Source organism: Monopterus albus, unplaced genomic scaffold (genome assembly GCF_001952655.1).
Source record: "Monopterus albus unplaced genomic scaffold, M_albus_1.0 scaffold41.1, whole genome shotgun sequence".
In the NCBI taxonomy this organism is placed as follows: Eukaryota; Metazoa; Chordata; class Actinopteri; order Synbranchiformes; family Synbranchidae; genus Monopterus; species Monopterus albus.
The window spans coordinates 5,377,737-5,396,533 of NW_018127921.1; the positions used below are offsets into that span (position 1 = coordinate 5,377,737).

The 18,797-nt window shown below is 43.5% G+C and overlaps 1 protein-coding gene across 5 annotated transcripts in view; it reads right to left on the reverse strand.

The window, feature by feature from the left end:
- grm8a (glutamate receptor, metabotropic 8a) overlaps positions 1–18,797 on the reverse strand; it is a 388,925-nt gene that overhangs the window by 85,043 nt on the left and 285,085 nt on the right. For 4 of the 5 annotated variants that reach the window (XM_020599497.1, XM_020599496.1, XM_020599495.1 and 1 more), the window contains one exon: positions 9,302–9,505. The exons of the other annotated variant lie outside the window; for it this stretch is intronic. In XM_020599497.1, the coding sequence (XP_020455153.1) occupies positions 9,302–9,505 (204 nt within the window). The remainder of the gene's footprint in view (positions 1–9,301; positions 9,506–18,797) is intronic. 5 annotated transcript variants of the gene reach the window in all.

Here is an 18,797-nt window from a genome sequence, read left to right on the forward strand (position 1 = left end):
TTCCTCTCTCTTCTGGAAATAGGTGTTAACTACAGCCATTTCCATCCTCTTAGCAAAGTCCGCCACCATCTGTCCTTCTAGGTTCCTTCCCTTAACATCAAACCTGCCCATCACCTCCTCATCACCTTTGTTCCCCTCACCAACATGCTCACTGAAGTCTGCTGCAATCACCACTCTCTCCCCTCTGGGAATACTCTCCATCACCTCATCTAACTCACTCCAGAATCTCTCCATCTCTTCTAACTCACACCGTACTTGTGGAGCATAACCACTGACTACATTCAACATTACCCCTTCAATTTCCAACTTCAAACTGATCACCCTGTCTGACACTCTTTTCACCTCTAAAACATTCCTCACCAGCTCCTCCTTCAGGATCACTCCTACCCCATTTCTCTTCCTGTCCACACCATAATAAAACAGTTTGTATCCCCCTCCAATGCTACGCACTTTGCTACCCTTCCACCTGGTCTCCTGCACACACAGTATATCTACCTTCCTTCTCTGCATCATGTCTGCCAGCTCTCTACTTTTCCCTGTCATTGCAACATTAAGAGTCCCTATTCTCAGACCTATACTGCTGCCTTTCCTCTTTTCTCTGTCTACAACTCCTTCTACCTTCTCTCCTTCTTTGACCAACAGTAGTCTGACTTCCGCCAGCACTCTGTAGGTCAACAGCACTGGTCATTGTTAACCCAGGCCTCGACTGATCCAGTATGGAATTCACACTGATGATTCGCATATTTAAATTTAGTATGTTTTTACGCTGGATGCCCTTCCTGACGCAACCCTCTCTATTTATCCGGGCTTGGGACCGGCACAGAAATGACTGGCTTGCAACCCCTGTGGCTAGATTATTATAATTAAATAAAAATATGTAATGGGAAATAGGTTATTGCATAGATATTCACCCCCTTCAAGTCAGTATTTAGTAGATGCACCTTTGGCTGCAATCACAGCACCGAATCTGTGTGGCAAGGTCTCAGTCAGGCTTGCACATCTGGACACTGCAATTTCACTCCATTCTCCTTTACAAAACTGCTAAAGCGCTGACAGGGTGTGTGGGAATTGGGCCTGAACAGTCCTTTTCAATTCCAGCCACAAATTCTCTATTGAATTGAGGTCTGGGCTTTGACTCGGCCACTCCAGAACACTCACCTTGTTGTCTTTAAACCATTTCTATGTAGCTTTTGCTGTGTGCTTCAGGTCATTGTCTTGCTGGAAAATGAATCTTCTCCCAAGCCGTAGTTCTCTTGCAGACTGAATAAGATGGCCCTCCAGAATTTTCCTATATTTTGCCGCATTCATTTTACCCTCTACCTATAAAAAGCCTTCCAGGGCCAACTGCTGAGAAGCATCCCCACAGCATAATGCTGCTACCACCGTGTGTTTGCAGTGATATGCAGTGTTTAGTGTTTTCCAAACATATCGCCTTGTCTGATGGCCAACAAGCACCATTTTGGTGTGATCAGACCAAAGAACTTTCTTCCACTTGACCATGGAGTCACCCACATGCCTTTTGGTAAACTCTAGTCCAGATTTAATATGAGTTTTCTTCAACAGTGGCTTTCTCTTTGCCACTCTCCCATAAATCGTTGACAAGTGAAGAACCCAGGCAATAACCTTTTGTCTGAGCTGCTTGGAGTGTTTTTTTTTTGTCTTTGTGGTGTAATGGTAGCCAGGAATAATGATTATTATCTAAAGTTACAATCACTTGAGACACATTCACTGCACTCTGGTGATCCCCATTTCACTAATTGTGAGACTACTAGCACCAATTGGTTGGAGCTTTGTTGAATTAGGTCAGTCATTTTAAAATGTGTGAATATTTATGTAATCACATATTTCCCATTACATATTTATATTTATTTGACATTACTTTGTAGAAACCTGTTTTCACTTTGACAAGGAGTTTTTTGTAATTTTTTGTCAAAAAAGCCAAATTATATTGACCATGGTTGATTTTCTAAAATCAATAAAAGGGTCCAAGAGAGTGAATGCGTTTTATAGGCACTGTATGCATTATCATACAATTCAGGTCTGTGAGTGATGCTTTTATAAAGTACTTTCTGCATAGCCATCTGAAGGTGGGCTTTGAAACAGTCACAATGGCAGGCACCTAACTTCAATATTAAGCTCGTATTCTCATATAATTTTAGCTCTATTTAATCTAGTTTTTACATTCTATCAAAACAGTTATAGCACATTTTATGTTTGGAAACTTTTAGAAAGTGAGAAAAGTTTGTTGATTCATCGGGGATAAAGTTTGTGACCTTTTTGTTATGGAATAATTCCTCTACCCTTTAGGCTAACAATAATAGAAACTCACCTGAGCACAAACCTGCTGTTTGTGCAACCAGTGCCTGCCCGTAAATGCATTTTTGACACGACTAATGATAACAGACAGAGACAGAAAAGTAGGAGACAACAATTGGTACATCTTTTGTACATATTGCTACACAGACACATTCATACAATTTCATTCTTACTAAGAGTAAATAAAACAATTCTGTGATCCTCAAAATATGACTCTCATTCTGCATCTCTTGTTTTCATAGTCTGTAACCCATCAAGCATTATGTATTCCCATAATATCTGACAGAGTAACACAGGAAATTAAAAAGCAGGCAGAGAAACAGGTACATGCACATTGGAGGAAAAGGGGATTAATAAGAGCATATTCAAATGAGGTGTCTGATATTACTTAAGATGAAATTTGTAAATGTCTTTAAATTTGTTAGTGGCAGAGGAAGAGGTTTAGAGAAAGGAAATGAAAAACTGAGCACTACAGGTTTGAAGTGACATAAGACCAAATCACCATCTACAGTAAGAAAAATATAAGCATATAAGAAGTTTGGAAAAGCAGCAAGATTAACCTGATTTTGAAGATGAAATGCCACATGAAAATATGACCTGAATAATTTAAGGTCAAGTCATTTTAGCAAATTAATATAATATGCTCTGTTATACCATTAAAAGCATCAGTTCCCTGATAGACTAGTCATTAGGGCGCAGCGCTCTCGGCACTGCGGCCTGGGTTTGAGTCAGGGTTGCATCAGGAAGGGCATCCGGTGTAGGACACGTGCCAAATGTCAACATGTATCAACATCTATCTGACTTTCTAATCTCTCATCATCTCACTCTCATCATCGCACACTTGCACAGACATGCAGTTAGACACAGCTAACATTACAGCTTACAAAGCAGAATTAATTTTTCCATAGCCAAGATCATCTGTTTATCTACAGTATCAACATCTATCTGACTTTCTAATCTCTCATCATCTCACCCTTGCTCACCAGTGTCTTACAGCTGATGTCAGTCCTCCCAGACATATAAGGCTGAAAGAAACTAAACCACTATATTTCAACTAAAAGTGGAACAATCACAATGTGATTAGTAGATTTTGCACAGCAAATATGGCTTTCTACAGGTTCATATCAAGAATGTCATAATGCTTTAAATCAAAATGTCTCACAAATGTTTTTAACAGTATGAATGTCACTTTCAGCTTTTTTTCCCGTCAGGGGTCGCCACAGCGAATCGTCACACTGACATTCTGCATTTCGACATATATCAAAAATCAACACTTGAATGAAAAACATCTTAGTAAAACCATTACTGTATGTTTCAAATCTATTGTAGCATCCACAAGGCCAGGGAACCATCTGGAAAACACGCTTTATGCTGAGGAACTCAGAATAAGTATAATCAATAACCAAAGTTGATTTCCCTGGCAGTGAGGAGCAGAAAGGCATCGCCCTACCCCATTACAAACACAAAGCTCTGCTGCTTTTCCCAGATTGGGATTAATAAAGTATTTCTATCTATCTATCTATCTATCTAATGTAGTTTAGTAAGATTCAAAGTCTGCTCTAGTCTACTCTGTTTTAAGGTTAGCAGTAACCGTGACACCAATTGTTTTCTTGTATTAATCTAGTGTTAGATTAATGTCTGAATAATTGTTTTAGTTACGCACCACATAACATCCACACACATTGAGCTACTGTACCTCATTTTGTTATGACTAGGTGATATGCAGCTGCTCCAAGCCTGTGGGGCTCTAGATAAGAGATGGAGTCTGCTGGACGGACTTCATCTGTGTAAGGGGTTAGCCCAAAAACTGATAAATGTATTAGGCTCTGTGTTTCCGGGATCTCCTGTCTCCAGCAGCCAGAGTGTGTGTGTTTCTGGAGGAAGGAACGACCCGGATTGTGTTCTGTAATCTTTATTAATATATATTTTTTAAATAAACCAGCACTAAAATCAAGAAAGACAGACTCCTTCCTTACTCAGATCTGTCCAATAAAAGAACTGGGGTATAACACCGTCTACTCCCTTTTATCTAACCTCTTTATCTACAACGAGACACTATTGTAGTGGATCTGTCTCAGTTTGGTAGATAAAATGATTACTTCAGAGAACCAGTTCCGTTAACAGTGGAACAACCAAGATGTTTAATGTTTTATGGTTAACAATCAATCATTCATAATCAGATTATCAACCAAATTATTAACCTCAAGCCCGAAGGCTGCATTCTTGTCAAAACAGTGATCTTGCCCTTACACTTAGAAGGAATAAAGAGAGAGCAGAGCTTAATTTTATGCTTTCTATTAATAAGAATAATCAAAAAATAATAATCAAATGGCTACTGAATGCAGTTGAACCGGCAAGTAAATGATAAGATAGAACAGAGAATAAAATGATTGGATTAATATTGAATGGTTTGATTAACTTGACCCCCAAAATTATCCTGATGATTATGGTGAGATGGAAAGTATGGGTTATTAATTATGTTAAAAATTTGTAACTACAAAAAGAGAGGATTTTGGAAAATTGGGATTTTGTCAGAATCAAAGATTAAACAACATTAGCTTGGCTTAGTGGAGTGGACTGGTCTTGACTGTTCTTGAGTCAGTCGGACCACAGCTGAGGATGGACTGGTCCCCTGGAGGTTTGGTTGGCTCAGCTCAGTCTGAGTTCTGGAGTCTCTTCAGAAGGCCTGTCCTGAAGAGTCCCTGTCTTCGGGACTGCCTGGCAGGCCTGCTTGAGAATCAGAGCTTGAAATGGTTTGATTTGTTTTGAGCAGGCCTGTTCACAAACAGCCAATGACGCAGCTGGGTCTCTGATGCCAATTCAGCAAGTTGTTGTGCTGGAAACATTAATATGGAGCTGGGATGCTAATTATCAATAGTCTAAAAATACTACAAATTTTTTTTAAAAATCACATGGCTTAACTTGTGAGGAAAAATGAAAGAAAAGGGAAATTTGAGAAAGGTTGCACCCAAGTAATTTGGAGAATCAGAACAGAATCGAAGGACCATGCCCTGAAGTGGCAGACAACGAAAGGAAAAGTTTTGGCAATTGGAAAATTTGTTAGATGTTACAAGAGGTTCTGCATCTTGTTTTAAAAGTGCCTTCTGCCCCAGACAAAGAGGAGTCCTGAGTTTTACTTTACTGCCTCAGGCATGCCCCAAGGGCTTAGAAAACCTTCTTAACTTTCATAAATTAAAGAAGAAAGCTGGGAATGTAATTATCAGACCGATTGGTTCCTTCTCACCATAATCTTGACATAAACAGTATATTAAGTAGGACTCATATCTCATGATTTCATAGGAGAGACAAATAAAGAAACAACAGTAAATACATCAATTCTTAGGCTATGTCAGGGTGTGGTACTAAGTTGGCCCCAAAGCAAAGACATGGACACATGGGTAAGGTTTATCTAATTTATTAACCAAAAGTACTCAACACAAACTGAAAACAACCTGTCACCTGGAGAAACAAAGATAGACTCAGGACATCTCCAAGACAAGGCAGGGAGAACACACAATAACAAAACTCACAGAGATAAAAGGAAAGCCCAAAATGTGCAGGATGCTGGTGAGCAGGTGTCAGGAGTCCCAGGGAGAGGTCCTTGAGGTGGCGAGTGGAGAGCAGGTGACGGGAGACAGGATACAGGATACTTGGGGAATCACAGAGGGTCACGCAGACGGAGTATAGTGGAGGAGCAGACACAGAGATCAGTCACAGACTTGTCCATGGAACAGTACACACATGAGTATGGAGTGAGCCTGCAATTAACTGAGGAGAAGGGAGAAGTATATAAAGGTTGGGGAGCTGAGAAAACAAGTAGCAGGAGTCAGTGAGGAGGCAGGAAACAGGAAATGAGACAAAAATAAGAGCGGTCCAGCCGACCTGCTTGGAAACTGGCTCGAAGGCAGTGTTGGCAGTTGAGCGGACCCACTGAGGAGCAGGCTCAGAGGTGGTGTCGGAGGTCCAGCTAACCTGCTCAGGAGCAGGAATAGAGGCACCATTGGCATACTAGCCGACCTGCTCGAAGTCAGGGGCAGAGGCTTCGGCAGGTGCGTTCTTGTCAGCAGACTGAGTATTCGGAGCCTTGGCGGGGATGCTACTGTTGGTGAACTGAGTAAATGAGGACTCAGCGGGGACACCTTCATCGGCACACACCAAAAAACCACAACTCAGTGGGGATGCCCGCACTGCCTAATTTTGCCGAGGCAGTGTCGGGATTCCAGCTGACCTGCTCGAGAGCAAACTCGGAGACGGCGACAGCGGTCTAGCCGACCTGCTTGAGAACAGACTCAGAGGCGGCGATAGTGGTCCAGCCGACCTGCTCGAGAACAGACTCGGAGGCAACGTCAGCGTTCCAGCCGACCCACTCGGGAACAGGTTCAGGCTCCCCAGTGCTAGCCTCTTTGTTGGCACAGACATGTAGCTGTGCCAGAGGGGACATCACCATTGGCGGACTGGGGTGCTGGGACTGACTGTGCTGGTCACCGTCTACACCTGTGACTGCAGCTTGAGGGGACGAGGTACTGCCATGGTCCAGTGGCTGGCGAAGGTAGTGGCGACTCAGGAACCGGTGGCTGCAGCTGGGGAACAGGCAGGGACGGAGGCAGAAGAAGACTCCTCCAATCATCTTTCTCTTCTAACAGTGAAAATATTATATTTGACTTGAAAACATACATAATGTGAACCAAAGCGTGTAGACTGTCCATGAAATATTTCTATTATGTGTGGTTAAAAGCTTCCTGATTTTCTGCAGTGTTTAAGACTACATTCACACTGCAGGCTGAAGTAGCTCAAATCCGATCTTTTTGCCCAAATGTGACCCATATCCGATTTCCCTATGACAGTATGAATAGCACAAATCCGATTTTTTCAAATCCGGCCCAGGCCACTTTCATATGTGGTCCTAAATTGGATACATATCCGATGTTTTGCAATGCGACTTCAGTCTGAACGGCCAGGTCGCATTTCATGCAATTTTTATGTCATTGAAATGCGACAGACGTCACAATTCTGCGCTGGAGAAGGCAAGGCCATAAGCAATATTTGTGCTCTCCTTCTTCTTGATATTCTTCTTCTTATTATTTCTTTATTTCGATTGTACATTAACTGGTACATCGCTACCCACATGATAGCATGTGGGTAGCCGCATCCATTTTTATTTTCGCAAACACAGTATGCTGCGTCTGACGTCACGTCCTCTTCTGCGCAAGCGGGTCACCTCAGGGCCGTATACTGTTCACACATGAGACAGATGGCAGTCGCATTTAAATGACAGTGTGAACAGCGCAAAAAAATCGGATTTCGGCAAAAAATTCGATCTGAGCATTAAGACCTGCTCAGTCTCCATTGAGTGGAAAGACCAGCATGTCATTAGCTACTCTTAGATTGACCACTATCAACATATTGTGACCAAAATTGGATACTACATCTCTTATAAAGCAGTCTTTACAAACAAGTTACTGTATTAATCTTATCAAATTCTTTGAAAGTACTGCTAAACACCAGTTTAGGAAATTGTTTATGATTTTTCAATTTTATGATTAAGTGTGATAATAATTGTTTGCTTTTGTTCTTTTTATTCAAAGTTAACCTTCTCCACAAAATGTATAAATGTTTCATGTTAGAATATGTGTTATTTGGACTTTATGTTTAAATGTGATTAATCCTACATTACAGTCGCATAAAATGTAGTTCCCATGCCAGTTATAACTGTATAAAATCATCTTAAAACTAAATTACTAATTCTCTCCAAAAATCCAAACCAACTGTCTCACCCAGAGATGGGGCATGAACATTCCCACAGTGTGCTTCCAAAAGAACTAAACATCATAACAACAGAGTCTCAGCCAGTCAGAGGACTCCAGCTTGCAGACTCCCAGCAAATCAGACGAAGCCTTCTGCTCAAACCTGCAAATTAAACTAGGCAAGCCCACATCCCTTTGTGCAGAATGAAGTTTGAACCAAAAGTGTGTGATCCATCTGTGTCTGTTGTCTGCATTTTTCTGTTTTTGTCTTACTTCTTTAAATCTAAATTGTATGCTCGCATAACTACAAGAAGTGTTTTCTCAGTAATGTATTTTGAGGTTTTTTTATTCCTTTCGTGTTTATAAATAGGCACACATGACACCAAGCCAAGTTTCAGCACACTAGATGTGAATATCTTTCAGCCAATGTTTATAAACAAAGTCTAAAATAAGTTTTATTTAAGCTGAATCATTTGTTAAACTCTAAAGACGCCATCAGAATGATCCTGCAGTAGTCAGAGTTGTTTGAACTTGGTTTCCTTTGAGACATCTCCAAAATGCCATGTGCTTTGAAAAAAAAAAAAACGCAGCAGTACAGCACAGCACAACACAGCACAGCACAGCACAGCCAGGGGAAGCAGCTTCACCAAACACACGGAGAAAACTGGTTTAATGACGAAGGATGCAGTCCAGAGGAGTCCTGGAACTTTGGACTGCCACGAGTCTCCACTCTTTGACCCAGAAAGGGTTCAACTACAGATTTTTCTCTACTTGGCCACTGATATCAGATAAATCCTATGTGGTTAAGTTGATATCTCATAGTTGTAATTTTAACTAATTTTCCACCACTGCTAACCAATAGCATATTCAGTCATGCCTCCACTGATCTATTAGGCACCTTTTTGTTCATCTTTCTCATCTGGTCCAATTAAAAAAACCCAATTCCCCTTTTCCCTCCCTGTACATATGCAAATAAATTCAATTAGATTAGAGCTCTTTTAGTCTCGGTAAATAAGTCACCTAACTGAGAATTCATAACTTTCGTATTGAGACAGGATTAATAATTAAGATTAATAATACATACTAAAAAATGATAATAATTTAGATTAATAAATTCATCATTTGCATGACTCGCATATCAGCCCGGTGCCCTTATTACGAGGTATTAGATTTAAAATCCATAAACTGTAGGAAACATCCTCTACACTATTCACCAAAAGACAATGTATTGAATAGCTCACCATTGAAGTTGACAGCACGAATGTGGCTAAGAAGCTCTTTGCCATCAATGTTATTGGCCATGCGCGGGCAGAGGCCTGGGTATCCATAGCAGAGCTCCCGGTGCATGCGATGCAGTGCATGAGCCATAGCATACACTGCATCCATCACAAACTGAACCTTCCCTTCTTGTTCATAGCTGGAATCACGACCAACTTTTTCTAAACCTGAGGAAGGAAGAAGAAGAAGTGGTTAGATGTGTCCACAAGTCCAAAGTAGACAGTTTGTAAGGCAATTTGTTTTATTTTGAGGGACTCAAAATATTCACAATATATTACACTTTGATTCTAGGCATTGAGAGCCAGCCAGAAGACTGCCACATGCAAACTCCTCACTGGACTATCTCTCAGGTGGATATCCCAGATCCTGTCTCCAGACACCCCAAACCCCCTCTCCTTGTGACTTTACTGCATTAGAATACACATCTTGGACTCACATCTCTGACCTCAGACAGTAAGTTTCAATTAACTCAAACAAGTCAAAGACATTTGGTTCATCTTGTTTGATCAGTTTCCAGGGTAATGAAATACAGGAATACGGAGGAGAACATGTATCAATTTTGGCTTTTTTCTCTGCCTTTATGTGTTGTTCCAATGCAAACAAAAGAAATAAACATGAGAATACCATTGTGATTTCAGCAAATTTCTTGGAGAAGTGGTGTTATCTGACAGAAATCCAGGGGTGCCAATATTTATGGCCATGAGGTAGACACTTTCTAGTGTGTGTCTGTAGTGTTTTTGTAGCCGTTTTATAAACCCGTGTGGCTTATCTCTACCTGCAGCATAATTACTTGCTGCAAACTAATGGCTTAAGTTCATCAAATGGTGAAGAAACAAAAATGAATAGTGTACAAAATTTGAATTCATCCTGACTGCTTGTGTGTATGCTACATGTGCATGCATACACACACAGTCACTCATTCCCTTTTTCTGACACACAAATGTGCAATCTATAGAGAACTTTTATGTAAAGTCTCATTAGCATAATGAGCTAATGAAAAAAGAACAGAGAAACTAAAGGGTCATTGATTATGACATTCAGTTTCTGTTTTTCATCAAAACAATGACGCAGTGGAACCACTCTTCTCTCCCCTCCCTATATTTCTGTAACAATTTCCTTCCTGGGTGCCATGATGGTGTGGTGGTTGTTGCCTCAGAGCAAGAAGGTTCTGGGTTTAAGCCCAGACCGACCCAATGCCTTTCTGTGTGGAGTTTGCATGTTCTCCCTGTGCTTGCATGAGTTCTCTTCAGGTACTTTGGCTTCCTCCCACAGACCAAAGACATGCAGCCTAGGTTGACTGGTGGCTAAACTGCCTGTTTGGGTGTGTGTGGTTGTCTGTCTCTTAGTGTCAGCACTGTGATAGACTGGTGACCTGTCCAGGGTATACCCCACCTCCTGCCCAGTGTCAGCTGGAATTAGCTCCAGCCCTCCCGTGACCCTCTTCAAGATAAGCAGTATAGATAATGGATGGAATTTCCTTCCTATTGTAATGTTAAAAAATCTAATGAAATCCAGTTCAGTTATAGAAGGCTATAAGGCAGTTTGTATGCAAGTCAGGTGGTGAGCACATGCAACAACCCCAATAGGAGGGTTAGTCAGCTTTTTCTCCATGCCATGGGGTCCAACCAAGCAGCTGATCATGATTTTGGACTAACAATTAAACTCATCTCATTTTAGTCCCTGACTAACAGAGCTGTCTCTGTAAGGATGTCTGTGGATGTGGAGAAAAAAAAGACAATATGTGTTTGGAACTCTGTTTTTGATACTGTAAAGCAGATTAATGCAGCACATCTTCTGCTGCAGCATTCTACTGAGGCAAAGTCCAGTTCTTCCCAGCTCAGTCCAAAAATTCAAATCTCTGACTTCATTTTATGACCAAACATTACTCACTCTAACATCTTTGGCTGGTTGTTTTGAGGCAATACAGCACTGATTTCATGAGCATACAAACGGTGCTGATCCAATAGGCCATGTTTTGAGCAAAATGCATATAGGCAGAACTACCTATCTAAGGCAAAATACTTGAAATAACTAATGAGTTGTTGCTTAGCACCAGTGGGGAAAAAAACTTGCTGCTCATCAGAGTTGGCAAACATGCTGTTTTGTGTATCGCTGCCTTTAATTTGACATTTCATCAGAAAACCAGGTGCACAAATGACAGCAACCTTTATTTATCCGGAGAAGTTATGCACCTTTTGGCCAGCAACTTGCATAACACTCATAATTACACACACTCACACCTCAGTAGTGTCGAAAGAGGGGAGAGCGTTTCTCATTAGCTTCTGAAATTCTGGCCACAAGCCCAGTTTTCTAGCCTCACAGACAAATCCATATTTTCTTTATATCCTGCCAGTCACTAAAAAAATTTACAGTGCAAAATAAGATGGAAGCTCTTTAGGTGCAAATAGATGTTTTTGTTATATTTATTCTCTATAAAAACACTTTTAAACCACTGCATCTTAATAGTTTCAGTCTACTATGTACAGTATCTAACAATACCACTGAGGCATAAAAGTTTTATTTTTTTGAGCTGTAACACTTTTGTCGTGCCCTGGGGTTACTCTGGTAACAGCCTCAGCATAGTGATTGATGCTACTAAGCCCTATCCAACCCCTATGTGCAGCAGGGTGAGGTGAGTCTATACGGACTGCTGTGTCTGGTGGTAACAAAAACCAATACAGAAGTTCAGCAAGGTGAAGCTAATGCAACTGACTGTCTAACTGCTTTGATGGATCTAACATCGAGTCTCTTGCCACTGATCTCTGAGCAACAGATGTCCGGTAGAATAAATGTAGATTTATCATTAAGCAAAGAGTTCTTGGAAGTTGACACCACTCAGGTCCCTACCAACACTTCAATCTATGCAGGACACAAATTTAAACATTACAGATCTACATGTCTGTGCATGTTTTTTTTTTTCAGATTACAGAGCTAGCATTTAACCAATAGTCTGAACGAATTGAATTTAGCTGCCTAAACCTATTTGCCAATCTTATATGCCTTTAGCTATTAAATTCCATTATTAACTGCTGGGAAGCTTTTGGGAATGTAGCAATGGCCTCTTTGAACTTTAACTTCTGTACAATATCCACCTCTGTGTTGTGTTAGAGTGCTGTTGCTCTTTTCAGGTTTATCACCTGCTCCCTCTGGCTTTGGAGCTAAAAGAAACAGCCTGGATATCATTTACACGTTCTCTCTTTGACACAGGCTGCTTGATACATAACCTCAACTGGCCCCACTGGAACTGCTTTACAGGAGTTGTTCTGGAGTTGAGTGTCTTGCTTAAGGGTACCTTATTGATGGTCTTAAAAGTTAAAGTGGACCATACTGTATGTATTGTTCAAACTTTACTGTACAATTTCTTAATGTTAATATTTATAATGTATTCATGCTGACCTCCAGTAGTTAAATATCTGACCTTGCTGCAGTGATGTACTTTACATCGATTGGCCATAACATTATGACCACCCACAGGTGAAGTGAATAACCTGTCAGTGCGTGGGGTATATTAGGCAGCAAGTGAACATTCAGTGCTCAAAGTTTATGTACAAAAAATGGGCAAGCATAAAGATCTGAGTGACTGTGACAAAGGCCAAATTATGATTTTAAACGACTGGGTGAGAGCATCTCCAAAACTGCAGGTCTTGTTGGGTGATCCCAGTCTGCAGTGGTTAGTACCTAGCAAAACTGGTCTAAGAAAAGACAAATGGTGAACTAGCAACAGGGTCATGGATGCCCAAGGCTCATTAATGTGCCTGGAGAGTGAAGGCTAGCCCGCTGTCCAATGCCACAGAAGAGCTACTGTAGCACAGATTACTGGAAAACTTATACTGGTTTGGACAGAAAGGTGTCAGACCACAGTGCATCGCCACAAACTGCATATGTGGCTGCATAGCTGCAGACCTGGCAGAGTGCCCATGCTGACCCCTGTTCACTGCCAAAATCACCTACAATAGGCATTTGAGCATCAGAACTGAACCAGGGGGCAAATGAAGAAAGTGGCCTGGTCTGATGAATCATGCTTTCTTTTACATCATGTGAATGCACAAGTGCATGTGCCCTGCTTGCCTGGGGAAGAGATGGCACCAGGATGCACTATTGGAAGAAGGCGAGTCAGCGGAGGCGGTGTGATGCTCTGGACAATGTTCTCCTGGGAAACCTTGGGTCCTGGCATTCATGTGGACATTATTTTGACATGTACCACCTACCTAAACATTGTTGCAGACCAAGTACACCCTTTCCTGACAACGGTGTTCCCTAATGGTGTGGCAGAATAACATGTCCTGCCACACCGCAAAAATGGTTCAGGAATGGTTTGAGGAGCACAACGAGTTCAAGGTGTTGACTTGACCTCCAAATTCTCCAGATCTTGATGATGTTTTGGTGTCAGATACCAGAGAACACCTTCAGAAGTCTTGTGCAGTCCATGCCTCAGTGGGTCAGGGCTGTTTTGGCAGCAAAAGTGGGACCCTACACAATATTAGGCAGGTGGTCATAATGTTATGTCTGATCAGTTTATATGTAAACTGCAGGACCTGAAGTATCACTGGTGGGTGTGGTTCCATGTACAGAAAAGCACACGAGAAGAGGAAACCAGTGAAGACACTGGAGGTGATAATGGCTGTAAGGAATGGCAACAAGCAATATCAGAAAAGTGAAACAGGCTTGAAACCAAAGAGGACAGTCAGATTCTGCTTTTCACTTTGGTGTCCAGGGTTTCTATAGATGTTAGATTATAGATGGCAAACAAAGTGAACAGAATACTAAGACTTCTATTCTATGGTACAAGTTGTTTTTCTATGTATAATAAGGGGTTATATTAACACTAAGACTGAAATAAAAAAAGACACATGTTTGGCTTTGAATATGCCTGTTTTACTCACCCAATTAGACATTAAATCTGTAACCTATTGTATATGGCGCTTTTGCAGTGCAGTGTGTCAAAGATTGCTGACTGTAATTAAAGCTTCTAAATCTACACAACTACTGAAACATCTCTATATGCAGTGGTCTCACTAATCAACAGACATTCCTTGAGCTGAACAACTAATGTCCTACAATAATCACAGACCTATTTATGGTAAAAGACCATAAATAACATTAAACAAGACATTAATGTGTAGATGCCTTTCACAAGAACATACCTTTTCATAACATATGGGAAGAACTAATATGATACAACATCAAAAACAGACCTCACAGCACGAATGGTGGCTGCTTCAAGTTTAATCCTTCATGTAAAACAGACTATGGTCCACATGAATTTTTGTCTGTTGCAATGGATTCCAGTAGTGGCAAATTTTTATTGCAGTGAATGTCAGGTTTGCTCAGCTGCACCTGCCTCTCTCACCTCCCTCTCTTTGTTTTTCGGTCCCTGATCACATCACCTTGCACAGCTGACACTCGTTTCCCTAACTGACACCGGCTGTTTTCACTCAGTCTTTCACCTTATTTATACCCAATTCACTTTCCACTCCCTTGCCAGTTTGTCGTGTTTTCAGGCCGACAACCAGCGGCATTCTCCTACTCCTTCTCATAGTCGTGTTACCATTGGTTTTTGTTCTTTCAGTCTGTCTACCCTGCCTTGTTCCTTGACCATCCTTCATGGACTATTCTGCTCCGGACCATTACTCCACCCTTCCAGCCTCCACCAGCCAGGTCGGTACACAGTCATCAGATCCCATCTACCACCCACCGGCCAGACCGGGAGTGACCCTAGCGTCCGTAGCTCAGCCTATCTCATCATATCCATCCGTCATCTGTTATTCTCTGCTAGCTGATCAACACCCAGTCCTACATTTCCTAGTTGTTTCCTTATCATGTCACTTATATATATTGTACAGCACAAAATAAATTCTGCTTGCACTGAAGTCAGCTATCTGGGTTTGCTTTTTCACTCACTCACCCTCCTGTGAGCAAGTGATTCTACCTTCACTCACCCTCCAACAAGTGAGTGACTCTAACAGAACGAACTGACCATGTCTGACCCTGCTGACTCCGGTGCAAGCAGCTCTCCAGCTTGCGCCCAACTTGGTGCGCAGCTGGAGAGTATGGCTCAGGCACTGAAGCAACAACAGGACATTATCACTAACCTTACACAACAGGTAGCCAGACTTACTGCCGTCTTGGATCCACAGACCTCTCTGTTGACACCCCTGGCATATCCTCCACGTTCCTGCAGTGCCACTGCCCGTTCTCCCAGCCCCCGCCGGGATCCTCCAAATCTTGAGCCAGACACATTTGATGGCAGCACCGATAAATGCAAGGGGTTTTTGGTGCAGTGCCACCGGGTGTTTGGTCAGCAGCCCCGGACTTTCCGCTCTGACAGAGTAAAAATGAACTACGTGATCAATCATCTACGAGGGAAGGCTCTCACCTGGGCTGAAGCTGTGGACGCTCGAGGACTGTTGTTCGGTGCCACCATTGGGGAGTTCTTGGATGATCTATGGTCAGCATTCACACCACCCGCTCATCAGAGCCAAGCTGCTAGGGAGCATATGACTATACGTCAGGGGACATGTCGTGCTATGGATTATGCCATTGACTTCCGGGTTTTGGATATGGAGGCCAGCTGGGAGGACCAGGCACTCCACACTGCATTCTGGCACGGCCTAAATGACAATATTAAAGCTGAACTAAGCACCAAGGATGAGCCCCCTGACCTCCAATCCCTAGTAGACTTGGCTATCTGGATTGACAACCGAAGAACGGGCCCGCCGGATACGCACCGGGTCCTGCTTATACTGTGGAGCCCTCAACCATCTCATCGCCGCCTACCCGGTGCGGCCAAAAGAGCAAGCCCGCCAGTGAAAGTGGGGACATTGACGGGCCGATCCTCTACCTCCACCAGCTGCTCTCTCCCCGTGCTCCTGGAAACAGCCGGCCAGATGAACTCCCACCAGTCACTCATTGATTCTGGAGCCAGAGGCAACATCATGGACCCTGTTGTGTTAGAGCAGCTGGGCCTTACCCCTGAGCCACTACCCCACGTCATAGAGACCCAGGCTATTGACGGCCGGCTGCTAGCCCACATTACTCATCGGACTCCACATCTTCGCCTCACTGTTGCCGGCAACCACCATGAGGACATCAGATTCAACATCATCTCCATCCTGGATACACCAGTAGCCTTGGGTCACTCCTGGCTGGTCCAACATATTCCCACTTTGGACTGGACCACCGGCACCATCACAATGGAGTCCCAACTGTGCATCCACCTGTCTCCTGGCTGGACAACTGACCACTTCTCCTGCCTCTCCAACTTCTGAGCCACCTGATCTGTCTTTCATCCCCCTGGACTATCGTGACCTGCAACAGGTGTTTAGCAAGCACCTTGCCATTGACTCTGTTCCTCCTCATAGGCCATATGACCGTGCTATTGACCTGTACCCGGGAGCCACCTTGCCCAACAGTCGGCTCTTCCACATCTCCAAACCTGAACGACAGACTCTGGAGGAGTACATCGAAACTGCCCGACATGCAGGTATGATTCATCCTTCTTCCTCACCCCTGGGTGCAGGGTTTTTTTTTTGTGGGGAAGAAGGATGGTAGCCTTGCATTGATTACCGTGGTCTAAATGCTATTACCATTAAAAACAAATACCCATTACCTCTTCTCTCCTCTGCTTTCGACTCTCTCCAGGGCACAGCAGTCTTCACAAAGGAATGCCTACCACCTAGTACGTATCTGAAAGGGCGACAAGCAGAAGACTGCCTTCAAGACCCCACTTGGGCGCTTTGAATATCTGGTGATGCCTTTTGGCCTCACCAATGCCCTGGCGGTTTTCCTGGGGTTAATCAATGCCATCCTCTGTGACTTCCTAGCCAGTTTTGTCTTTGTTTATCTTGATGACACACTCATTTACTCTTCCTCCCTTACAGACCACATCCAACATGTCTGTCAGGTCCTGCTTCGACTCCTGGAAAACCGCCTGTACGTTAAAGTGGAGAAGTGCGTCTTCCACTCCCCTTCCGTGGCATTCCATGGCAGCTGTTAGGGCCCAGACCCTTGACTGGGCCCATGCATGCCATCCGGGGGTACAAAGGACCATAACACTCCGGAAATGTTATTTCTGGAGGCCCACCCCAGAAAAAGATGCCAGGGAGTACGTAGCTGCCTGTGACCCCTGCGCGCAGTCCAAACCCCTCCATCAGTCACCCGCGGGTCTCCTTCGGCTGCTGACAACACAGTCATACTGACCATCATCGACCGTTTTTCTAAAGCTGCTCACTTCCTCGCACTGCCTCAACTCCCCACCGTTTTTGAGACCACCCAGCTCTTGGTTCAACATGTTTTTCGCATCCACGGTATCCCCCTCAACATTGTTTCAGACCATGGTCCCCAATTCACTTCGCATGTCTGGTCAGCTTTCTGCACTGCCATCGGGGCACATCCCAGTCTATCCTCTGGTTACCACTCTCAAACCAATGGCCAGATCAAACGGTTGAACCAAGAGCTGAAAAACACCCTCTGTTGTGTTACCAGTTCCTCCCCAGAGGACTGGAGCCTATTGTTGCCTTGGATGGAATATACCCACAACACCCTCTCTAGTACCGCCACCGGACTCTCTCTCTTCCAGGCCTCTCTTGGTTATCAATCCCCTCTTCTAGCAGCTGCCGAAACTGACATCGCTGCCCCACCTGTCCAAGCCCATATTACCCGCTGTCACGAGGTCTGGGCAGAGACCAGGGCCACACTGCTGTGAACGGCGGAACAAAATAAACGCCTCACTGATCCCCGCTGCTGAGATGCGCCTACTTACCAGGTTGGGCAACAGGTATGGCTTTCGGCTGCACATATACCCATCAAGGGGGTTAGCCCCAAGTTGTCTCCCCAGTTCCTGGGGCCCTTCACCATCCAGGACATCATTCATCCCCCTGCTGTTAAACTCGCACTGCCAGACTCACTTCGTATTCACCCCATTTTCCTTCTGTCACAGATTAAGCCCATGTCCTCCAGTCCCCTCTGTCCTCCTCTGGCTTCGCCTCCGCCTGCCCTGGAGGTGGATGGTGGTCCGGCCTACACCGTCTTCCAGATCCTGGATGTTCGCCCCGGGGTTACCAATACCTGGTGGACTGGGAGGTCCACTGGGAATGAGTGACTAACAGTGAAACATCCACAGAACTGTCTTCTTAAATTACTTCTGTAAGAAATCCTAATACTCAACAATCCATCATATGCTCAAAAGTAATATTTTCACCAGAATGTGGCTGAATGTGCTGTAACTACATTTGCAGATATATATTTTTTTATCAAAATGTTTTGGAGTTCTGGAGCACACTGGTCATAAACACACACAGAGGGCAAGCTAATGCAGGAGGTGTCAGGTTTGCCCGGCTGCACCTACTTTCTCACTCCCCTCACTCTGTTTTCTCTCCCTTACCCTGATTACGCTATCCTTTACACCTGCTTACTTCCAGCTGCACCTGATTAGTTTCTCCCTATTTAGTCCCTGCTCTT